Source organism: Silurus aristotelis, assembly GCF_946808225.1.
Source record: "Silurus aristotelis genome assembly, chromosome: 8".
NCBI classification, from domain to species: Eukaryota; Metazoa; Chordata; class Actinopteri; order Siluriformes; family Siluridae; genus Silurus; species Silurus aristotelis.
This window is the reverse complement of record NC_139581.1, coordinates 5,029,503-5,056,134: the sequence shown is the minus strand read 5'-3', so window position 1 is coordinate 5,056,134 and position 26,632 is coordinate 5,029,503. Positions and strand designations below refer to the sequence as shown.

At 38.6% G+C, this 26,632-nt stretch overlaps 1 protein-coding gene across 5 annotated transcripts in view; it reads right to left on the bottom strand.

Annotated features, from left to right (window-relative positions):
* The window catches only part of stard13b (StAR related lipid transfer domain containing 13b), a 126,572-nt gene that overhangs the window by 55,032 nt on the left and 44,908 nt on the right, over positions 1 to 26,632 (bottom strand). Inside the window, exon 1 of one of the 5 annotated variants that reach the window (XM_083547800.1) lies at positions 3,319 to 3,692. The exons of the other annotated variants lie outside the window; for them this stretch is intronic. Within the exon in view, the coding sequence (XP_083403926.1) occupies positions 3,319 to 3,430 (112 nt within the window). The 5' untranslated portion in view covers positions 3,431 to 3,692. Of the gene's footprint in view, positions 1 to 3,318; positions 3,693 to 26,632 lie in introns of those variants that run through there. 5 annotated transcript variants of the gene reach the window in all.

The following is a 26,632-nucleotide window of genomic DNA, read 5'->3' as shown; positions in this document are numbered from 1 at the left end:
TAACATCAAATGAATACATTACTCGGATTGAACAAATCATGTTTTATTTATTTATTTATTTATTTTGAAAGCTTGCCATAAAGTTCACCCAGTTAGTACAGGCGAGCAGCAGGACTGGGGTGATGAGAAGAACTTCATGACTGCATGGCAGATCAGAAATATCCGAGCAAAATTCAAAATAAAATTGAGAATTAGGAGCAAATACGAACTCGAGTGATGAAGCTGAGGTCGAGGAACTGTCACGCTAAAACTGCTGATATTTATTTACGCTACGGTTTTGTGCAGTGAATCTTTTTAAGCCCACACCTACTTCAAATAAAGATATATTCAAGCTCTATGCAGACCCCAATAGAGATTCAGAAACAAATACACGCATAACATGCACCATTAATGGAAACAAATTCAATGATTTAATGCTAAAGTAATTTTTTTAATCTTAAGTGATGCACACACCTAGTACTATGCACTCTCACACTTTATAAACATTACTGATCTGTCATATACTTTGCATATTGTGGTCTTGTTTAATTTGTATTGTGTTTTGAGAGTTACCAACAGCTAGAACCAAAATTCCTTGCGTGAGTCAACACACATAGCCAATAAACCTGATTCTGATTCTGGTTTTGACTTGAGTTTTGTCCTACGGGTGTGCAAACTTTAGCACTCTACAGTAATTTTTTTAAATCTCATCACAAAAATGGCATAAATGTACTAAAACGTAATAACACCTGGACCTCTATTGTTATTATTTTTCATTTCCATACTCATAAAATCCTCTCTCAGGAACCTGGTGAGAGAAAAGGTGCTCAACAGAGGCAGTGGGGAAAGAAATAAAAGAAAAGGTAAAATATTTGTCTGGGAAGCGTCTCAGATCGGGGCTCGATTCCAGATATATCCAGCAGGTGTGTTACATTTTGCTCCTCTGACTCGAAGCAGCCTCGCAAAATATTTTCACAGCTATCTCTAAATTCCAGTTTGATTGAAGCGGTTCAGCTGTCAAAAGAAATCATTTAGTGATTCGCCGCCGTATTTTTTCCAAAAACGACAAACTCTTTAGAGTAACTATAATTGGTAAAAAAAAAAAAAAAAAAAAAAAAAAAAAAGCGCCTGCGTGCGAAATAAATAAAACGTCTTTAAAAAGAGCTCATGTGTCCTCTACAGAGGATGCATCATCTAGATAAACTCTTCAACATTGCTGCTTCACCTTTGGCTCTACTGCTGCTACCATTTTCACCCTTTTAACACTCCTATTTATACTGTTAGCATCGTTGGCAGACAATGTAAAGGATGCCACGTTCACATAGCGGCTAAAAAAGTCTTCGCTGATGATGTGCGTTGAAAGGCTCAGGCTCAAATATACACATCACTAAACTAGACTACATGGACGAACATTTGTAAGACACCTGACGACGATCCACATTTAGGCCGCATTTGCTGTTCGAATAACCTCCATTCTTCAAGGAAAATGTCCCTTCAGATTTTGGATTTGGCGTTTGTGGAGATTTGTGTGGGAGGTTCGCTTAGCTACAAGGGCACTAGTAATATCAGGTAGTGTTGTAGGTGAGGTAAAGCGACCTGGGGGTGCAGTCAACGTTCACATTCATCCCAAAGGTGTTTAATAGGGTTGAGAGGGTCAGAGCTCTATAGCAGGAGATCTTCCACTCCAACCCATGTAAAGCGTATCTTCATAGAGCTGGCTTTGTGCACAGGAGCATCGTCATGCTGGAACAAATTTGGGGCTCCTAGTTCATATGAAAGGGAAATCTCATGCGACCACATTCAAAAGCGTCTTATACAAATGTGTGTCTCCAACTTTGAGGTAACCGATGAACCAAATATGGCTGGAAAATTATATTCTAACAAAAGTGTTTATATTTGTGGTTAAAAATTGGGGCACCAGCTATATGTGCTATATCAGCGCTATCACCTTTGATGATGTAGGTGATCACATCAGTACCCGACTTTACTAACACCCTTGTGGCTGAATTATTCTCCACAAATCCTGCCGAAATCTAGCGTCACATCTTCACAGAAGAGTGGAGGTTCTTATAACAGCAAATGGAGATGAATTGTTGAATGGGATGTTTAAAAAGCACCAATCTTAGGGTCAGGTGTCCTAAATTTGTCTACACAACCCTCTATACAAGGCTCTAAAAAAACTATAAAATAATCCAAATATTAAACTTTGAAGCTAAATTCAAAACTCAAGGTTTAGCTACCAAGAAGACATACGTAGTATTTTGAAGTAACATCTACTTTTTTAAGGGTCCTAGATGTTTTATGAATTCCGTGAATGTGTTCACACACCAAGCATAAAAATCTGCTTTAAATAATAATTGCATAATTATTGGTCTACTTTTTTTTTTTAAACGTGGGCGAATATATAGACAGAAAACTTGCAATGAAAACAAACCATTTTGCACTGACTGACATCTAGTGGACATCTAGTGCACTCATGTTGTTTTTATATATATATATATATAAAATATATTTTTTTATTTATTTTTAATTATTATTATTATATCTTAGGTTCCTCTTGGAATATTAATGGCAGATATGTTACCGTATGCTTTAAAATAATAATAATAATAATAATAATAATAATAATAATAATAATAATAATAATTATGATAATTATAAAAAATAAAATAAATAAAAACACAGTAAAGCAAATCACACACTCTGGTGTCCAGAAAAGTCAAGAAAATGTTTCTTCAAATTGCTAAATCACACCGAGATCCCATTTTGATCCACACAGGATTATGGGAACAAGGTTGTCTGAAATAAAATCAGGTCTTCAGGAAAAAGGCTTTGCTGTACTACACGTGATTATCTAAATAAAACAAGCTGATTCTCAGACTGTGTCCCGAATTTTAACTCAACACATTTTTTTGCTGAAATTTAATACTAATTTAATTGATTAACTCTCAGAAATCAACCTTCCAAACTGTATTTTCTCAGTCAAAGATGTCTGATTTATCCTGTATGTCTGCATGCACATGCTCATGCTTCCAAGGTGAAGCTACATTACATGCACCAATATGGAAAAAAAAATCCAGTACCTTTATTTCTAAGCGCGAACAATTTTATGACGTAATAATATGCAATTTGCGTATTTTATGCCGCATGCGCGTTCGGAAAAATATAAAAAGTAAAAAAAAAAAAAGCTATAGGTGTAACAGGTTATTAACAAGTTTGCGTTTCATATCCATGAGTGTTTTTATTCTCTCTCTCTCTCTCTCTCTCTCTCTCTCTCTCTCTCTCTCTCTCTCTCTCTCTCTCTCTCTCTCTCTTTGAAGGTTTCAGCTCCTCACCGACCTGCAAGTCTCCTCAGGCGGCCCTTCTTGCCCAGTAAAGTCCAGGCTCTGCATGTGGAGTAGCGGAGCTGCTGGCTGAAGGAGCGCCGCAGTTTCAGCTCGCTTGCTGTCATGATCAAAGTCGCTGTCGCTCCTCAGACGCTCCTCGCGTGCGCCTAGAAACCCGCATGGCTCCGCGCCGGGCCGCGCGCGCACCAGTGTCTCCACGCCGCGCCTCGGGGTCCCGCAAAACCCACGCGCAAAGCCATACACACCGTACAGTCCCCGTGGAAACCGCAGAGGAGGATTATCCGAGTGGGAGAACACGCTCTCTCTCTCTCTCTCTCTCTCTCACTCACACACACACACACACACACACACACACTCTCTCTCTCTCTCTCTCTCTCTCTCTCTCTCACACACACACACACACACACACACACACACACTCTGCTCTCAGCTCCACTGGCTTCTTGTATGTCATGAGTGACTTTCTGATACACACACACACACACACACACACACACACACACACATGCACCCTGGCAAAGAAACTTAAAAATCTACAGTGTATATTCATAATAATATTAATTACCACTAGTATTTGATATCCAATATTTTATAATAGAATATTAAAACTTAAGTGTTTTATGGTTTTGAAAAGACACATGCATGCAAATTTTCCTTATCATGAACAACAGCTTTACACACACTCTGCATCCGAACAGTTCGTTTCTCCAAACATTCAGCTGATAAACTTTCGCTGTGCCTCTTTTAAAACTTGCCAAAGACGTTCTTCACTAGTTGGAGATTTCTTTCTTGGGATCCAGTTCATCCCAGAGCAGTTCAATAGGATTTAGGTGCGGTGACTGGGCAGGTTATTCCATGAGATATCACTCCAGACGACTGTCTGCTCTCTAAATAACTCTTACAGAACTCAGAAGTGCGCTTCAGCTCATCGTCTTGTTGTACGGTGAAGTCGGTTCCAATGAGCAGCGGTCCAGACGGAATTGAATGGTGGTGAAGGATGGAATGGTTGCCATGTTGGTTTTCCTTTCACCTAGAATAATTCTTCAACATTCCCTGCTCCAAAACATCCCCAAACCATTAAGCTTCCATCTGATAACATCTTCTCTCCTGTTCTCCGAAGTTCTTCGGTTAAAGACAAAAAATGTCAAATCTGGACTTAGAACTTTCTTTAAGTCATTTACTGTCCAGTTCTTGTGTGCTTTTGCCTTTTTCCTAACAAAAGGAACATGCATTTGTCTCAAAAAGCACAAGACTCCAAACCTTTGACAGTCTATATAGGTATATACTACGGAAGTTCAGGTAATAAAGATGGGCAGATGATAAAACGCCTGAGCCCATGGAGCTTCACACCTGCCTTCTCTCTAACAAGGGTCTTAATCCTGATTTAGCTTATAAAACATGGACTACTGCTATATGTTACAGGCTTCTTTTCTCTGAAACCCAGAGACTTCTGGTTGGGATTGTAAAAAAAGAAAGAAAAAAACAGTCAAGAAGGAAAATGAAGACAGATGTATGTATTATTTTCGTGCCTGATATCGGGTTTGCTATACACGAAACACTGTTCAGAGACACTCAGTCGGTATATTTCATAATCATCAGCCTACGATCAGCTCATTCAGTCGGTTTCCCGGATCCTTCTGTATTCATTCACTTGGGCTTTATTCTCTAATAGAGACATCTGATGGAAAAACCTCCTGGGAGATAACGGACGGCATCTGCCTCGCCTTCCTATACGTGTCAAAGGTCAAAGGTTGGGGCCAAACATTTCCCCTCATGTGGGATTTGCGATGGAATGTTTGGCTTGGAGACAGCACCGGCTGGTCACTTCGAAGAAGAAAAAAAAAAAAAATGGAAGGTCAACTCGATTACTTTGGCTCTGTAGGTTTCAATAGCACGTACAGAGTCAATGCTAGATCAAGTTATTGTTACGCAAAAGTTTACTCAGTGCATCCGTTTCTTTCAAGGAAAAACACTGAACGTCCGTAAAAACACCACATTTTGGAGGATGAAAAAAACTCAAACAGTAAAAAACAAACTTAAACAGTAAAACAAATAAAGGTTTAAGTCACAAGTCGAAAAATTTCCGCTGCCAAAAATCTAAATTCTGTAAGACTGAAACTGGTTAGCTGTAAACTTTATGCTAATCTAAAATGATTCACTGTTAGCTGGCTGCTAATTTAAAACTGGGATCTGGAAATGTTTTGCTAATCTGAAATGATTAGCTGTTAGAAATAAAGTTTTACAATCATGCACACAATACAGTACCAAGAAAATATTGGGACACCTGACTTTTCCAGCCATATGTGGTTCTTCCACAGACATTTACCACAAAGTTAAAGAAATCAATTGTATCGAATGTCTTTAAATGCGCTAGCATAAAATATTCCTTCACATGAACAAGGAGACCCAACAAAACAATGTCCCTGTGCACAAAGCCAGCTCCATGAAGATATGTTTTCCATGGGTTGGAGTTGAAGATCTTAAGCTAATCCAAAATCATTCACTCTTAGCTGTCTGCCAATAAAAAAACACCGGCTGTTAAAGTTCTGCTTATCTGAAATTGTTAGCTGTTAGAAATAAAGGAAGTTTGTATCAGAACAAACAAATAAACCTTAAAGCAGATCTGAAGACATTTCCTAATGTTCCCAAGGTTCTTCCATTGCATTATTAACACACAATCGGGAACAGATGTTTAATCCTTGCAATTATTGCTTGGTTTTGTATTAAGGTTATAACAATTTTCGATATTTTAATTGCCGCCCATATTTAAATCCCATCTTGCTGTAATTTGTTGTTGTTTTTTTCCTTCTCCAAAGACATTTGTGTTACAGGACTAATTGTTATGTTCAAGCTAATCGAAATTGTTTGCTGTTAATTCACAGCAAATTTCATAAAACTTTCAACTTAAAAAAAAAAAAAAAAAGTTTAGCTAAAGAAATTGTTCTGTTTTTTCCACTTATGAACATCTTAAATGTTTTTTTTTTCTTTAACCAATTTGTCCTGTTATGTTTTTTTTTTTTCTACCTAACAATCTGGTTTCATCCTGCCAATTAAAAAAAAAAAAAAATTCATTTTAATGGGCTCAGTTAATATGAAGAGTCAGAAAACACAAGGTTGGGGTGAAGCTCACAAACTGACATCTTTTTGTACAACTTGACACTATGCTGTCTTCATAAAGCCTAGTATGAGGTGTGGGGTTAGTGCACTGAACAGTCTCTCAATCCTATCCAGATGAATTTCATCTAAGATCAAGTTGGCAAGACAGAAATATTTGAGGTCAGTCTGGCAGAGAAAGAGAGAGAGAGAGAGAGAGAGAGAGAGAGAGAGAGAGAGTCTTCCCCACTGAGTACTTCCAGCTTTCTATTTTAGGCTCTTGCTCAGTGTAGATGGACTGCAGGTCACGGTGTAGCTCAGCTCTTGCACTCCCAGACAAACCTGTTGCATTTAATCACAAGACCTGATGATCAGCACATCACTGAGCTGTCAGTGGCTGGATTCCTGCCTCTAGCATGTCTGTTAGCATGGCCTTCAACTTGAACATTTATGTCAGGTGATCCCACGTCGACGACAAACCGATTCGTTCCACTCCATCTTCAATGCCGAATAGTTACTAAAGCACTGTCAAATTCTTCATTTTGATTGACTAGAAGTTGTCAAGGAATTTTCCATAACAACAGTTTATATTGTTATATTGTTTATATTGTCTGTTTACAACAGAGGCTTGTGTTGTATGGTGGACCTTAAACATGTATTAGTATTGAAATGATCTATTTTGAAATATTTTTTGAATGTATTTTAGAAGGTATCTCCACTGCTCAATGCTTTGTAACGGTCATTATGAAACATTTCCACCTAGTCTTCTTGATGTTCTTTGTAGGAAACAGAGAAAAAACATGCAACGGCTGCTTATAGCTGTTTATAGCTACTATAGTGTAAGTGTTAACAGGAAGTAAATAACTTGTTTGATGTCCTGCAAGATCCACAATATGAAATGCAACTATAAACAGATATACGCATGAAAAATGCTCATGATTTCAAACAAATCATCAAAATTTGATTTGTATTTGAAGATGTTAAGTTTAGAAGCAGTGGCAAAATTCTTTACATCTGTTTTCTATGACATCTAAGTTTCATGAGTTTTTTTTCCCCATTATCATGCCCACATCCAACAAGTCAGTGGTATCATTCTTCTTTGGTCCTTAATGTTCTAAAGCCCACAGTACATAAACTACGGACTGGAGTTATCTTAGAGAAGATTATTATGGCTAGACCACAGCCTCCAGAACAGACACAGAGGAAGCAATAGTTGATGTAAGGGCAGGAAGTAACCATCAGCATGTGAATGGCTCTCCACTCCATCTCATCAGGATTGCTTGTTTTGGCACGGCCCAATCACGCATTTATCTGTTCTTCAAACACTGTCAAACTCTTTGAACGCACACCACATTTCTTTCTCTTTCAACCTCATTATGGATGCAAACAAGCTTCACTGTCAGATCATTTAATGTGTTAAAGCTTAGAAAGGATCATGGAGTTGATTAAGTGTTTTCTTACAGGCATTAAATATATGTGTATGTATTATATTCAATATATCACTATTTATTAGTGTACGATTAAACAATGCAGATTTTATGAAAGAAAGTGCATTTTAGAAACAAAAAGTCTGAGGAAAAAAAAACATCTCTTAAGGTTCTACTACTGCTTTAATGACACATGTGACAAGTTTGAACCCGTTTTTATTCTTTGCGATCATCGTTTTTGTTTTTTTTACTAATTAATTAGCAGTTTTTTGTCTTGTATTAGGTTGCACACAATGCACTTTATGTGAGTAGGACCATTTACTTTACTTCTTGTAGCACCAGGGTCCTGGAGAAACATCTCAATCTATTGTGTACTGCTGTATTTATATTCTGTTAAAATGACAATAAAAGCTTCTTGACTTGACTTGACTTAATATGTACTCAGATTTTCTCATTTCCGTCAATTTTATTTAAACTGGAAGTTTAGGAGGAATTAGAAAAAAATACACACACACACACACACACACACACACACACGCACACACACACACACACACACACACACATAGAGAATTGGAATTAAAACCGTCAACGCAACACACATTTATTAATGACGTCCTTTCTTTAGAAAATAAATAAACGTAAAAAATTATTTTTAATCGCTAAACATGGTTTACTGATGCGCCAAGTCTCAAATCAAGCAGCAAAATCTGCCATGATGCACACATCAGTCAATTAAAACCGTCCGTGTGGAAACATAGCAAAAGTTCTTTATGGTGTCCTGATGATTTACGTAAATTAAAACACAAGAATTACTTTAAAATATCTACAAGAATATTTTGTGTATATATATACAGTGAGGAAAATAAGTATTTGAACACCCTGCTATTTTGCAAGTTCTTCCACTTAGAAATCAAGGAGGGGTCTGAAATTGTCATCGTAGGTTCATGTCCACTGTGAGAAACTTAATCTAAAAAAAAAAATCCAGAAATCACAATGTATGATGTTTTAACTATTTATTTGTATGATACAGCTGCAAATAAGTATTTGAACACCTGAGAAAGTCAATGTTAATATTTGGTACAGGAGCCTTTGTTTGCAATTACAGAGGTCAAACGTTTCCTGTAGGTTTTCACCAGGTTTGCACACACTGCAGGAGGGATTTTGGCCCACTCCTCCACACAGATCTTCTCTAGATCAGTCAGGTTTCTGGCCTGTCGCTGAGAAACATGGAGTTTGAGCTCCCTCCAAAGATTCTCTATTGGGTTTAGGTCTGGAGACTGGCTAGGCCACGCCAGAACCTTGATATGCTTCTTACAGAGCCACTCCTTGGTTATCCTGGCTGTGTGCTTCGGGTCATTGTCATGTTGGAAGACCGGGCCTCGACCCATCTTCAATGCTCTAACTGAGGGAAGGAGGTTGTTCCCCAAAATATCGCAATACATGGCCCCGGTCATCCTCTCCTTAATACAGTGCAGTCGCCCTGTCCCATGTGCAGAAAAACAGCATGATGCTACCACCCCCATGCTTCACAGTAGTGATGGTGTTCTTGGGATGGTACTCATCATTCTTTTTCCTTCAAACACGTTTAGTGGAATTATGACCCAAAAGTTCTATTTTGGTCTCATCTGACCACATGACTTTCTCCCATGACTCCTCTGGATCATCCAAATGGTCATTGGCAAACTTAAGACGTGCCTGGACATGTGTTGGTTTAAGCAGGGGAACCTTCCGTGCCATGCATGATTTCAAATCATGACATCTTAGTGTATTACCAACAGTAACCTTGGAAACGGTGGTCCCGGCTCTTTTCAGGTCATTGACCAGCTCCTCCCGTGTAGTTCTGGGCTGATTTCTCACCTTCCTTAGCATCATTGAGACCCCACGAGGTGAGATCTTGCATGGAGCCCCAGTCCGAGGGAGATTGACAGTCATGTTTAGCTTCTTTCATTTTCTAATGATTGCTCCAACAGTGGACCTTTTTTCACCAAGCTGCTTGGCAATTTCCCCGTAGCCCTTTCCAGCCTTGTGGAGGTGTACAATTTTGTCTCTAGTGTCTTTGGACAGCTCTTTGGTCTTGGCCATGTTAGTAGTTGGATTCTTACTGATTGTATGGGGTGGACAGGTGTCTTTATGCAGCTAACGACCTCAAACAGGTGCATCTAATTTAGGATAATAAATGTAGTGGAGGTGGACATTTTAAAGGCAGACTAACAGGTCTGTGAGGGTCAGAATTCTAGCTGATAGACAGGTGTTCAAATATTTATTTGCAGCTGTATCATACAAATAAATAGTTAAAAAATCATATATTGTGATTTCTGGATTTTTTTTTTTAGATTATGTCTCTCACAGTGGACATGCACCTACGATGACAATTTCAAACCCCTTGATGATTTCTAAGTGGGAGAACTTGCAAAATAGCAGGGTGTTCAAATACTTATTTTCCTCACTGTATATATATATATATATATATATATATATATATATATATATATATATATATATATATATATCTTCCCGTGGGCTCACCACCTGCAGGAGGGACCGTAAGGGACGGTGCTGTGAGGATTGGGCAGCAGTCGAAGGCGGGGGCCTGCTTAGACTGCTGCCCCCGCGACCCGAATTACGGATAAGCGGGAGAAAATGAATGAATGAATGAATATATATATATATATATATATATATATATATATATATATATATATATATATATATATATATATATATATATATATATATAAAACCTTTTTTGTTACCTAAATTGTTAGAGTGGAAGATCTTCAGCTAATCAAAGATGATTTACTGTTAGCTCTTAGTTTAAAATTGTTAAGAGTGGCCTGACTTTACTAATACCCTTGTGGCTAAATTAAACACAAATTTTAACAAGCACATTAATAGCAGCTCTTTTGTCCATACAGTGTGTGTGTGTGTGTGTGTGTGTGTGTGTGTGTGTGTGTGTGTGTGTGTGTGTGTGTGTGTGTATATATATATATATATATATATATATATATATATATATATATATATATATATATATATATATATATATACTGTATATATACTGTATATTTATAGAAAATGCCTATGTACATTTCAACTATTTTCTACCATTTATCATGATCATTTAGCAAAATTTTAAATGTCTGACAGATTCTAAGCGTAATTGTTGACTAATGTCCATATTATACCATATGCTTACCAAATAAAACAGGGTTCTTTAAGGGTTCTCTTTGCCCTGAATATTTTTTTAAAGTAGACTTTTAGGCTCAACATGCTCGGTTGTAAAACATTTTTTAAAGATGGATATCTGAAGATTAGCCACTCCATAATCCAATTTTAAACAATCAATTACACCTACACACATGTTTTTAGAAGTTTGAAAGTAATTTTGTAAGAAATCCCACATGGACAGATGGAGAACATCCAAACTCCACACAGACAGTGACCCAAGATCAAGAATGAACCAGAAACCCTGTGGTGTTGAGGCTGCAATGCTGCCCTTTAAAACTGCCCAGTGTTGTTTGTTCTATTGGGGGAACCGTTAATGGTAGTGTGTTAAACACTACAACAAAGTGTTTCCTATCAAAAGGGGAAAAGCAAGAAACATAATCATCCAAAAAGCCTGTTACCATTTTTTTTACTATACAGCATCTATTAACTGACTACATGTGTGCCAAATTATTTTACACCTAGAACATATCAGGTGTTTTCAATTGGTCTCTTGGTGCTTCGAGGGTTCTTTTAGAGGGTTCCTTTGAGAATTGAGTGCTATGCTTTGGATAGCAGCGAGTTCTGAGAATTTGAGAAAATTATGTCAAACTGTGGCATCGTTTTATTCATTTATTTATTTATCTTGATGTTTTGATTGCAATATGATCTGGAGGCTATTGGATGCAAAAAAGCAAAATGAACTCAAATGAGACGCCTTTTCAGACCTTTTTATAGATAGAAAACGTATTTATGTGCATTCTACATGATCAGTTCAAATTGGCTGCTGATTATTTTTAAAATCCCATCTGATTACTTTTACTTGTAGCCTGCATGCCTTCAAACCCAGAGCTCCAGGCTGACCAATAAGCTTGAATGGGAAAAAGCCCAGATGTTCAGGGCCAAATCTCTCCAAGCTCTGATTGGCCGTCTTTTTGTGGACTGGAGGTCCCAGGACAGGCCCCATGAATTCTGGGGGGGATTACGCTCCTGTCTTAATGGATTCAAGGCGTGGAAACATCCAACCCCCGGCCTCGTTCCCTCTCAAGCCCGTCTGAGGCATGCGCTATAAATTTTTTGCACGAATATTCCCAAGCCGTGCCTCCAGTTTTCCGGAGAAACCAAACATGTGGTATATATCTGTGTTTAGATGAGGGGATCGGATGGGAAGAAAGGGAAAGGTCTTAAAGCTACAGTTCTCTGCTTTTTCTGTTTAGGTGTCAGTTTAGATGAATGAAGTTTGTGTAGAGGTCTAATTTGAAGAAGTGCGAAACCCAGCAACCGGATGCGTGGATATGAGAATAAAATAACGTGATGACATTATTGCAAGTCACTTGCAGTTTGCCCTTGAAACATGCACCATCCATCTCCCCAGAGAGCTAATGTAAGCCAAAAGCACAACAGTTTATAAAGAGAGGCTTGAGGCACAGGATGGGGGTGTGGGTGGGGGGGTTTGGTCGGTCGTGATCGCTATTGTTTCGCTGTATGACAAAGCATGTAATGCTGTCAAGTCAGAATCTATTAAGGATCGGCCAGCAACAGAAATCCATGGGAAAACATTTACAGTCTCCACTCACCACCTGGCATCTATTAGAAGAGTAGGGGGAGATTCTCAAGCACACACACACACACACACACCAGCACACTTCTCACACTTCTCACAATTCACACACTAAGGAGTTGTTGTAGCACAACAACCAGTTCTTGAAGTAAATACCACCCCGGAGCAACAGGGTTCACCGTGTCCAGTTTTCACACAATCTACCAGCGGTACAAAAGGAAAGAAAGACATCGAGTTTAATCTCAGCAAAGCCGAGGTCAAGCAACGGTTCCCCTTTCTGACAGTCGCTGATAAAGAGATGCTGGAAGACTTAATCACACAAGCCATTTCTCTTTCCTCACTCGGACTCGTGCGTTTCTGGGGCACTGATTGTACCGCATGTCATTTCTAACAAAAAGGGTTTGCTGGCATTGAGCCTTGAACTCACGAGGTTTATAAATCAGTGTCGCATAGCGCTGTTGACTTCTCAAACCTGATTGGTTCAGAAGGTGTTGATTAATTGTGTATAATAGCAGCTCTTGCTATAGTGCCAGCGGTGATACAAATCACACTTTTATGTTAATGTACTCATTCTAATGGCTATTCTTTTCTTTTATAGTAACAATGTATTCACAGAGACTTGTATGGCCAATGATCATAATATTAACTGATGTAACAAAAAAGCAGTATACACTTAGTCAACAAAAGTTTGTAGACACCTGGCCATAAATTTGCCCATTCCACATTTAGTCCCCATTTTTCTGTATAATAACCTCCACTGTTCTGGAAGGATGTTCCACTAGATTTTGGAGTTTGCTTGTGAAGATTTGTGCTCATTTTAATATAAGGGTTGTAGTAATGTCTTGTACTGATGTAGGTGAGGTGAGGTGAGGAGGCCTGGGGTGCAGTCAGTGTTCACATTCATCCCAACAGTGTTCAATAGGGTGTTGAGGTCAGAGCTCCAGCAGGAGATCTTCCACTTCAACCCATATAAAGCATATTTTCACAGAGCTAGCTTTGTGCACAGAGGCATTGTCATGCTGGAAGTTCAAGTGAAGGTAAAATGTAATGCTATGACATCCAGAGACATTCTATACAATTGTGTGCCACCAAATTTGCGGTAACAGTTCGGGGAAGAACCATATATGATGGAAAAGTCTATTTCAATGTAAAAAAAAAACAACAACTATTTCACAATTTTAAATAGACAGCTTTTTAATAAGCTGAATATCATCCACTCTTCCGCATCTTCATGGAGATGGCTTTGTGCACAGAAGCATTGTCATGCTGTTTGGGTCTCCTAGTTCAAGTGAAGGGTATGGCATCTCTAAATCTTTAACTTCATGTTAAACATGACTGAACAAGGTTACAGCCTAAACAGTTTGAAAACAAAGCAATGAAATAAATACAATCATACAACACCTACTATAGTACCAAAGTTATTACAGTTCCATATGAAGCATTACTTTGCTTCAAAGCCACAGCAGTAACTGTACACTTCTCCTGATAGAAACAATTCCCCAATGTTCACATTTTCCTTTCATCTTGTTAGGATCACCCAGTTAGTCCAGGTCTAGTTCAGTCTCGTGTCACCTTCCTCCCGAATTAGCTTAAGCAAAAAAGAAAACACCTTCGCTTGCCAAGTCCGGGTGCTCAACTCGACCCGAGGCTGCCTGCCATTCCTCTTTCTCACTCTCTATTCTCGGCTGCACAGAATGCAACCGTGCTGTTATGATAAAACGAAACAGAAGGTGAGCAGGATCAAACGAGTCGTCATGCAGCCAAAAAGGCCAATAAAGCCTCGCACTTTCTGCCCCTTCTCCTTCGACTCTTTGATTGCTATGCTAAATTGTTTCATCAGCTCCTAACCACAAGAAAGACACTTCGGTGCTGGACCACTTCAGGGCTTAGCTCTCATTTATAAGCACTAAAACAAGCTTCCAAAATGAGCCAGGTGGCTCCAGCTGCAGGACTTAAATGCACCCCAATTGCAGCATACAGTCAACACGGGAAATAATCAGCACACAACTGATGGACTTGCCAGACCTGAAATGTTATTTTACAGTCTAGAAGGACGTAAAATCGTAATTACACGAATACTCGTAGGTTTTATTGCCTAATCTTTGAAAACCACTTTTGTAGTGTTATGTCTGTTAACCACAGACAAGCATTTCATCTTACTTCCTGTATTAAAAAAAATTGAACAGAAACTGGTTTCCTCCAATTGAACTTAGAAAGGAATTCACTTTAATGTTTATATCAAATGTATTTTTAGGGCCTAAATTTGACAAATCCTTTGGGGACGATACCAGGTACAGTAGTCAACGAGTGGGTAAGACAAAATCTCTTTTTTTATCCCACACAGAAACAAATTTCAAGTTGAAAATGTGGATAAACATTAGTCAAATTATTCCTCATAACATTTTAAAGCTACAGTATGTACAGAGCATCACACAACAATATAGAAGAAAATGTATAAAACATTTTAGATCAATAAATCTGACTGTTTGTTATCACCGCTCTCCCAACACATCTGTACCATACCATCAGACAAAACAGAAATCTCAAGAATGAAAAGTAGAGCAAGTATACACCCGGTATTGCATGAGTCTCCTGGAATCCAAGAAAAGAAAATCCGAGCCACACACACACAGCTTCTTAACACAGAAGAAGAGAAAGAGGAAACAGTGGTCATGTGCAGTGTGTGGATGATTTATACCTACATACACAAACATTCACACACTGAGACGTGTAATGTGAGCGGTCTTCATGGGTTCGCTCCTAAATGCGGGGTCCTGTTTCCAGAACATGAAGTCACACGCAATAACACAAATGCACGTACATATATGAATACGCTCTGATGGTGCGGGCTGTCTTGTGATTTGCTTGACGGGGCCGCTCACACGTCTTCGCCTTGAGAAAACACAAAGAGAGGGTCCAGGAGAACATTCCAGCCTGATTGTCCTGAGGCACTAATACATCCTGAGTGTTGCATGTAATTGGTGGGGACTGGAGAAGTGACAGAGTGTTTACAATAGAGCCCAACTCAAACATATTGCTCATTCAAGCTCATTAAGCCACTTGTCCTTGAGAAGAAATCACACTCTGCAAACTTGAAAAAAATTCCTTTTAACCAGCAGGGCTTCTAAAACTTGCCCTATAAATTGATTACATATATATATGTATATATACCCCCGATAATTCGCAGTTCGGAACTCACAGCTCGGAAAATTTGCAAGTTCTCATTTGTAACCTAATTTACAGCAAGTTGCGGATTATCCTAAAATTCGCGGGAATCCGCAGTGGCACCAAATGTTCAGGAACGTTAGAAATAACATTTTAAACTGTTTTCACTAACAAATTGCATAAACATTTTTGAAAAACACATTATTGTATTAAAGGGACATCATTTCTATATGAATTCACTATAAGGGCTGCGTCCAAAATTAGCAGATATTCGGAAATCTAATATATATATATATTCATTCATTCATTTTCTCCCGCTTATCCGTAATTCGGGTCGCGGGGGCAGCAGTCTAAGCAGGCCCCCGCCTTCGACTGCTACCCAATCCTCACAGCACCGTCCCTTACGGTCCCTCCTGCAGGTGGTGAGCCCACGGGAAGGCGGCCCCACGTCACGGACCTTGATATTTCCCTCGTAAGGGACCCCCGGAGCATAGAGGGTTAAGGGCCTTGCTCAAGGGCCCAAGAGCGGCAGCTTGGCGATACCGGGGCTCAAACCCCAGACCTTCCGATCGGCAACCCAGCGCCTTAACCGCTGGAGCCACCACTCCCTCTCAAATATATATATATATTTCACTTATGCAACAGCAATTTCCAAATTTTTACAGTTAGAATAAATAAACGATTGTGAAATTAACAGTCCTTCTCTCACAGCCTCTATTTTAAAGTTATTAGTACAAAAAAATAGATATATCAGACTTTATAAAATTCTTAATCCTGAAGACTTTCCTTTATTTTGAAACTTCTGACCCTCAGACAATGGAAACTCTTTCAATATTTATTCTATAAATGCTGTGTTCCCTAACAGCAAGCATCACCATATCGATGATTAAACATTATTCATGTTAAACACATTCTTTAATTGCACTTGAATATGTTTATAGTTACGTCATTTGGCAGATCCAATAACAGTTATTGTATTTATACAACTGAGCAGTTGAGAATTAAGGGCCTTGCGCAAGGGCCCAACTGTTGCAACTTGGTGGTGTAAGGATTTGAACTGAGAACCTTCCGATAAGGAATCTTTCATCTTTTCACTGAGATACACTCTTTATCTGCAGAAATCAGTCTCTGTGCATAAGCAGTTAGTTTGAAACCGATAATGCTGATGTATTAACAGAAACCTGTGATGTAGGTAAGAGCAGGAGCCACTGTAAGAACTTTAGCAAAGCTTTTCAAAATACATTCATATAAATTCTGTTTAATCATTCAACCACACTGTTGTATAGATCAAATTTGTACACTTTCAGTCACAAATGTCAAATAGTACCCTTATGGGGTCTTTGCAGGACTTTAAGCTAGAGTAAAAAATGCTATTAAGATGCTAAAACACCCATAACTATCCAAATATTAATGCTTCTGATTATATACGACCACTAATAAAGTTTACAAAGTATATGGTTACAGTAAATTAAATAACATGTCAAAAATGATAGCTATATATATATGGCATGCAATATTGTATGTATGCATATACACACACACATATATATATATTCTACATGAGTCTATATGATAAGCTTTGCTTTATGACAGTTATTCTAACTAAATATAAAGTCAACTAAAATGTTTAAATGTACAAATATATACTGTCAAAAATCTCCCCAATCATGTTGTGTTTCGAAGCCCCATGTGCTTGATTTCATAATCCTATCATTTCATTGGTTTGTTACCCAACTGTGTTCACCTGTTTTTTGTTAAGTCTTGATATATACTTTTTAAATCCTTTTTTTTTTTTTTTTTTTTTTTTTTTTTGCAACAGTATCATTTTACAATTGTTAATTCCAAGGCTTCTTGTTTTTCCCAGCCATGTTTTCATTTCACTTCCTGGTTTTGACCTTTGCCTGAAAGGTCTTTGTCTAATTACTATGAAGTCAGTCTATATCCTCTCTGGACTTTTAGATTTCCAAAGATCCGGTACATGTCTATAAACTCTCTGGAATTGTAGATGTCCGAAGATCCGGTGGCACCAGAGGAGGCCCACAGGAAACCGCAAGTCATCATGCATCTCTCCACATGTGGAATTTTTTCATGCAGTCGCAATGCCAGCGGCTCTCTTCAAAGTCTTTGCCTCATGACCACCCGCTAATAAGTTTAAACACATGATGTCATCGATCTGGGCAATGCTGCATGGGACAAAGCGTGCAAATGATCCCATAATGGAATGGAGGTTGCCTGAGTGGCTAGGAGGAAAACATGGCACACACTGTATTTTGTTTGGAGGCTATGCGTTGAAGATTCAAAGTGAAATGTATGAAAGAAATTATACGATATGCTTGATCTATAATCTAACCAGAGCCATCTTTACTAAATTGTGGTGATGTTGCTATAAACATGGGTTGGATATTAGAGCTTTAACTGCAGTCTAAACTTTAGATGAACCCTTTAAAAATATATTTTAAAATCTAGATAATATAGACGGTGGCATGGTTCAGGAATCCATGTATGAAGGGAGGAATAAAATAAAGTCCCACCACTAATAAATTTTTCATTTATATTTGTTCCGAATATACACTGAATTGCTAACTTCACACAAAATGTTGTTTGTGTTGACCACTGGACAATAGCTACTTACTTATTAGACCAAAAAAGATGTTTATTTAGCATTCTTGGAAAGAGTCTCCAGTCTTAGCAAGTTTTTCGACACAGTAAAGTTTTGAGGGCAGGGTCATTCTTGAATAAATCAAGGGCAAATTACTGTTGTATAGAAGAACATTGAATGTTTTCTTGCATCATTTTATTCCAAAGTGTGTCATTGTTCTTATACCACACCATTCTGCCTAAAAACAACATTCTTTACTTATATCTTTACTTATTTCTTATTGCTAATATGACATTTATTAAAAAAAAAATTTTTAATATATGTATTTACTAATTGTTATTTACAGCTTTTTTGTTATGTATGTTATGTATGTTATGGTTATTTGTAAATTCCATGTATTTGCCTATTGAATATGAGGTACCTACCATACTGTAAAAGCCATTCTACTAAAATATCTCAGGGTATATACAGTGGGTACGGAAAGTATTCAGACCCCCTTAAATTTTTCACTCTTTTTTATTTTGCAGCCATTTGCTAAAATAATTTATTTTATTTCTTTTCCTCATTAATGTACACATAGCACCCTATATTGACAGAAAAACACAGAATTGTTGACACTGTTGCAGATTTATTAAAAAAGAAAAACTAAAATATCACATGGTCCTAAGTATTCAGACCCTTTGCTCAGTATTTAGTAGAAGCCCCCTTTTAATCTAATACAGCCATGAGTCTTTTTGGGAAAGATGCAACAAGTCTTTCACACCTGGATTCAGGGATCCTCTGCCATTCCTCCTTGCAGGTCCTCTCCAGTTCTGTCAGGTTGGACGGTAAACGTTGGTGGACAGCTATTTTTAGGTCTCTCCAGAGATGCTCAATTGGGTTTAAGTCATTGCTCTGGCTGGGCCATTCAAGAACAGTCACAGAGTTGTTGTGAAGCCACTCCATCGTTATTTTAGCTGTGTGCTTAGGGTCATTGTCTTGTTGGAAGGTAAACCTTCAGCCCAGTCTGAGGTCCAAAGCACTCTGGAGAAGGTTTTCGTCCAGGATATCCCTGTGCTTGGCCGCATTCATCTTTCCCTTTATTGCAACCAGTCGTCCTGTCCCTGCAGCTGAAAAACACCCCCACAGCATGATGCTGCCACCACCATGCTTCATTGTTGAGACTGTACTGGACAGGTGATGAGCAGTGCCTGGTTTTCTCCACACATACCGCTTAGAATTAAGGCCAAAAAGATCTATCTTGGTCTCATTAGACCAGAGAATCTTATTTCTCACCATCTTGGAGAACTCCATGCGGGTTTTCATGTGTCCTGCACTGAGGAGAGGCTTCCGTCGGGCCACTCTGCTATAAAGCCCCACTGGTGAAGGGCTGCAGTGATGGTTGACTGTGACAACTTTCTCCCATCTTCCGACTGCATCTCTGGAGCTCAGCCACAGTGATCTTTGGGTTCTTCTTTACCTCTCTCACCAAGGCTCTTCTCCCCCGATAGCTCAGTTTGGCCGGTCGGCCAGCTCTAGGAATGGTTCTGGTCGTCCCAAACGTCTTCCATTTGAGGATTATGGAGGCCACTGTGCTCTTAGAAACCTTAAGTGCAGCAAAAAATTTTTTGGAACCTTGGCCAGATCTGTGCCTTGCCACAATTCTGTCTCTGAGCTCTTCAGGCAGTTCCTTTTACCTTAATGATTCTCATTTGCTCTGACATGCATTGTGATTTGTAAGGTCTTATATAAACAGGTGTGTGGCTTTCCTAATCAAGTCCAATCAGTATAATAAAAAATTTCTGGACTCAAATGAAGGTGTAGAACCATTTTAAGGATGATCAGAAGAAATGGAGAGCACCTGAGTTAAATATATGAGTGTCACAGCAAAGGGTCTGAAAACTTAGGACCATGTGATATTTCAGTTTTTCTTTTTTAATAAATCTGCAAAAAGGTCAACAATTCTGTGTTTTTCTGTCAGTATGGGGTGCTATGTGTACATTCATGAGGAAAAGAAATGAACTTAAATGATTTTAGCAAATGGCTGCAATATAACAAAAAGTGAAAAATTTAAGGGGGTCTGAATACTTTCCGTACCCACTGTATATGAGCAATTTTGTCAGATCGGCCTGTGTGCTGCTCAGCTGTCCAGGGTCACCCCTGTGGTCACTAAGAGTCAACCAGGCCGGATGGGAAAGAGTCCCTGGGAGAGCAGATGGCCCAGGCTGCGAAGATACAGAGGGGCAAAAGGTTGGCTCAAACCCACTCGGCAATATACCAAAATTCAAGGAAGCTTATAAATCAGCCAGTCGACTAGAAAACTAGAAATAGCTGATTTAGGATCCTGTAGTTTTCTTACAGAAATGTTTCATTTCATTCGATCTTAAATCGAACATAAGAATCTCAAAGAAACTCAAATAAATAACATTATTGCAAGGCGAACTCTAAACCAAACTCTAAACCAAGGATCGAATGTGGAGCACCAATACTATCACCCACTAATACACCAATCCAAAGCCTTGCCGATCTAAGCCTTAGTCCTGGAGTACCCCAGTCCTGTATATGATAGTGTTTTGCCCTCTCTAACACATACCATTCATCTAGGAATGTGCTTTACAATAGCTGAAGCGGTTGTCTTGATGGGGCAGGACATGCAATAAAATGGATAGGGGATGTTCCAGTTCTCCAAAGACCAGGGTTTGGGAAGCAGAATCCAAATATGAATGAAATTAATCTGGTAGCTGCAAAAATAAAAGATTCCCAGAGTACAGCTAAAACGCCAACTAAAGAGAAGTAATCAATTTCAGTAAAATAACCGCAAATTCAAGCACCCATATTATATACACAGGTAGTCCCCTAGATATGATGGTTCGACTTACAATCCAATGACTATAGCGATACGAAAAAATTGTCGGAAACATTGTCGAAAAATACGAAAATATGTAATTATCGTGTGCCATTTTAGTTTTCATATGATACATTAAGACGTTGCCAGGATGTACGCATCTCCCGCCTTGTGAGATGTGGACCGCTAGCAAAAGTAAGGCATCTCACAAGGCGGGAGATGCGTACATCCTGGCAACGTCCCAATGTCAAACACAAAGAGCATATTTTTTTCTGTGCTTTTGATGTTTCAAAGCCTAATTTCAGCTCTTGTCTCTTTTCTTTTTAATCGTCGTCGCTGGACACTGAAAAAGCGCGTCCGGCTCCGACTACTGTAGTTTTGGTAAGTTTATACATTACGGTACTGTATGATTCTGCTGAATCATGTCTTGTAGTTTGTTAAATCATTACCGAATTACAGTATATTACTCCATATTGATCACCATTCTTTAAAATCCTGGGCAGACTTGTTTTTCTGTCTGTTTTTCACTTTCTGATTCCGCTTCAACTGATTCGAATGGCTAATAATAGAAACAGAAACATAATAGAGAGATTAAGATCAATTGCAGTTTTTTTAAAGGTTGGCATTTGTACGAGAGAGCTTTACAAATGTCATTCTAAAATTTTACGGCTGCTAAACAAGACGGAAAGGACTTCTGAATCCGGATGTTTCTGTAACGTCCTCAACAGTCTGTAGGGAACGAGAAAGATAAACGTTTGTGCGGGGGAGGGTGTACGTCGAGAAGGAAATGCTGATGAACCCACAGTATAGGGAGTTCAACTCATGATGAATTGGTGTTTTTAAGTGGTCCCTCAGGCATCATCCGTTCAACGTAATGTGCATTAACAAAATTTGCTTGAGCTCTTATGGCTCAATAGTATAGATCTCCAAAAGAAACAGAGCGCCATGATTCAAAACGGCGTTTTGACGTCAACACAAATAATCCGCTGCGCATGACGATCTGGTCAATTTCAACATCGCGCGTTCGTTGCTAAAGCGACTGATTCAATCTGTTTCTCGGAAAACTTTGTGTGTGTGAGAAAGTCCAGAACCTCAGTTGACTGTCCAGTATCCTTTCAGAAAAGATGAAATGAAAAGGAAATGGGAGTTTCATTTACTAAAAAAGAAAACCCTGTGGTAATAAAACTTTTCCTGAGGAAAGTTTGCTTTAATGTGGCCAGGCATGTGGGCTGCTTTTTTTGCTAGTGCTAATATAGTGGCACAGAGCGTTCCAACCCGAGAGAGAGTGCTTCCAGTCTCCCACAGTCTTCCTTTTGTTTTCACGTACTGAATGGTTTTGGATGCGCCTTGTCAGGGTGGAATAACCCTACATAGTGACAGGCGAGAATCATTTTAACCGTATTTGAGGCTCTCAATCCAGTCTCAGGCTTCAGCATCTGGGGCCTCTGGGTGACAGTTTTGGGGCACCCTGCCTCGGCTTTTCAGTTATGTCAGCTTTTGTGAGACGGAAGGTCTGACAAGGTGAGTTTTATCATAACAAAGAGAGCTACCGGTTATTAATATACACACACGGGACAAGGGCGAATAGAGAGCGCACCTACCCTCCCAGCCCCACAGTGACCCCTCCCTCCAACCGCCCCCCTTCAATGGATTATAACCATGGCAGGACATTTTAATAGCCAGGGTGGCCAGGACTGCGTGACAAAATCAGCTCAACAGGCTCTCAGCTAAGAAGCAATCAAAGGGTACATAAGACCAGTTCAATTTAAAAGGCATTAGATACATACAAACTTAGTGTGTATACATCCATGCATATACACACATCATACATGTTTTTTTTTTTTTTTAAAAGCTGTTTTGTTCCTTCAGGTTATCTTAATTAATCTCTCAGATGCAAACATCAAAAATTCACGGAGAAACTTGCTGAGGAAAATGCCAACCAAAGACAAGCAGCCCATTCCAGAAAATGGATCATGATCTTAATAAATGCTACAACCAGATATCCTGAGATTACCTAGACTTGTGAGAAGGTGAGGGTTAAAAGCTTTGCTCAGGGGACAAACAGTGGAATTGAACTAACAAATCTCCAAATCAGAAGCATAATGCATTGAACTTTTGGATACAAACTGGAAACTGGCTGCAAGATAATGCAATCCTAAAACATGACTGGAGTATTTATATTAAAAAAATCTGTATTTAAAAAAATGGCAACAATTTTTGTTAGGAAAATCATTTACAGTGTGAACTTTGGGGTCAAATTACATCAAATCAGATACAATATTAATTGGTCACACTTTGGAGAATATACTAATTGACTGTAAATTTTACATTAATGTTTTGGAAAAAACAATTCAAAACAAAATGAAAACTGAAAACAAGAGTAAAACCTTTTATAAATAATGGCACCCTATAATAGAAGGAAGAGTTCAAAGTCAGTGGTGTAAAGTATTTGAATAAAAGCAATGTAAAATTCATTACTGTACTTAAAAAATAGTTTTGCCTACTTTCTAGTTTTACTGAATATCAAAGAAATAAGCAACTTGTTACTCCCTACTCAACTTCATTTATGATTCAATGTATGTATATACTTTTTACTCCATTATATTTGAACTGACAGTGAGCATTACGATGAGATTGTGCACCTCTGTTGAAGATGCCATTAAAGCTCAACACTCCTCTGCACACATCTGCTGCCTGTGAGCGAGAACCAGCTTTTGTTGGAGTTGAATAAAAATGTTGTCCCTTTCTGAAGTTAACTTTATCTAAAATTCTTTACTTTCATTTGTCTATTGAATACTAATAGTTTGTCATCAAGTGCAAAAAGTAGCACTTGTGCAGATAGTGCAGATAAATATGTAGCATTTTTATAGCATGTGATATACAGTATATGTAAGCATATGTACAGTGAATAAATATAAAGGCTATAAAAAAATATATCCTTTTTTGAAAATTACTTTACTACTTTGTCTTTTTTATGACTGAATTGATTGATATTGATAGGAGACATTAGCTGCATTAGTTTTCTCATTTTCATTTCTCCGATGACTTATTTTTTATGGACTTTTTTGTAGGCGTCTCTAAAGGTAATTCAGCTGTGCTGTAAGAACACTTCGTAATTTATGGTAATTGGCATTTATTAACATACCTAGATTAGTGCTAGAATTAAATATGTAACAAATCTGGCAAATACTCTAATTGTGTTTAAACACACACACTAGTGATGGGAAAATCTGATCATTTTGTGACGGTTCATTGAATCTTATTAATCAAAATGAACAAATCTTTTTTGGAGCCATTTAGGTAATTCAGTTCCTTTAATCATAAATAAAATAAAAGGTTACATTTTCGATAAGCAGATTTCCCAGCACATCTACATACCCAAACTTTGACTATAGTTCCAGACTCGGACCAGAGGACTCATGAGATGAACTATTCGATTCTGTTTCCTGTGTAATGCACTGCAAAGCAACAGTATAAAATGACGGAATCACTCTTTGAGACTACTCATTCTTCTGATTCACATTCAAGATGAGTTCAAAATAAACGATTCGTTCATGAACAACCCATCACTAATTTACACATGACTTTAATAATGGGCCTTTGCGTCACCATGCTTTAGTCCCGAATCCTCTTCAAATTAATTACAACAACAAGATTCTTGTTTAGACAAAATGTACAAAATATGTTAAAAAGAATGAACAATTGCCTCATTGTTTTTTATTTATTTTATTTTTTTATATGTTAACAAATCCCTCCAGTGTCTCTCCATGTAGGGTTTTTGCAAAGGAATTCTGTTTATATACGAGAAGACAAACAACACAAAAAAAAATGGCAAGGGTCAACAAGTTCAAGCATCTTCCAAAAGTTTCTGCCCATTTCCCTTTCCTAAACATGAACACAGCAGACACCTTCTTGCTAAAGGCATGTTTCTAGCAAATCAAAGAAATCCCAGATTATTTATTTCCTTCAAACAGCGACTGCTTGTGGATCGATAACGGCCTCGTCTAGACAGAGATACGTCCAGGATCTCTCGAGCCAGAGATCAAACATCCAACCTTGTGGAGGGGGCTTTGGTGGATGAGAGGAGCTTCTGTATTCTTGGAGAGTCTAAAAAGTGCACTGGGTCTTGTTTGTTCTTGACCTCTTCCCAGGGGTCTGGAGCTAACTCGCCTCAGAGCTAATGTCCCTTTATGGGATCAGAGAGACATCTGTTTATGGGACCCTGTCCCACGGCTGGACGCAGGAACCAGACCGCTAAAAACATGAGCTGGCAGGAATGGAAAAGAAGGTTCAACTGTTATCCAGGCAGATACAAATATAAAAGTTGAACCAGAGGTAAATCCAGGGGAAACAACCATGTTTGCTATGAAGTCTGGATTAAAACAAAACGTCTTAACTAGGTGGCAGCGACTACAAAGCTTCACTTTGTGTCTGAAGAACAGCCAAAAAAGCATTGACCCACTTTTGCCACGAGAAAATAATGTCATGTTTCTCTCATTGTGTTTAAACAGTTTGTACACTCTTCAACCCTTATTCAGGACAATAACACAATGTAATATATAACTACACATATTTTTGGTTTGGAGAAACTACACAATTCTGGGAAGAAAATGGACCAGGTCTTAAAGGTCTTGACAAGAAAACATTGTTTAGAAAATAAGTAGGAATTAAACAAATGCATCTTGAGACCTCCTGGAAGGACTGTTTCTAGGCATAGCCAAACTAGGCGGTTGCCTAGGACACTAACAAGCAGTGGGGTGGGGGGGCACCAGTAAGCACTCCCTGCCTCGCCCTCGTCCATTTAATTATATTATTATAAAATATGTCTTTCTGCTGAAGTTTAATATACAGTATGCTTACAAACTTGAATTCAGACAATTTTACAATGATTATTAAAAGTGTTTAATCTTTTTTATAGAGGTTGCGAATTATTTGTACGTTGTGGGGGTGGAGCATTGTGGTGGGAGGGTGAAGCCAGGGGGGTGTGGCAATAGGAATCTTGCCTAGGGAGCCCCAAAGCTCTACCTCCTAGCCACCTCAAGGCCACATTTGGCCTGTTTACTTTTGCTGTCTGGTGAAAATAGTTTTTTAGAAAATTTATTTATATGTTCTGATTCATTCTGGTGTCCACCCTCTGGATGGAGTTCCTCCCTGTTCAATAAGAGATTACTCCCTGTAGCTGATAGTGGCTCCACATTAAAGCCCTTAACATCTATAAGGGTGACTGTGAAGGGTACAACTCAGGAATAATACAGTTTAATACAGTGGCTTAGGACTAAAATCACAGGGGGGGTCAGAGCACAGGGTCCACCATGATACAGCATCCCTAAAGCACTGAGGGTTAAAGACCTTGCTCAAGGGCCCTGAGAGTGGTGATCCCAGAGCTTGAACCCCTGACCTTCAGATCAGTAACTCAGAGCCTTTACCACT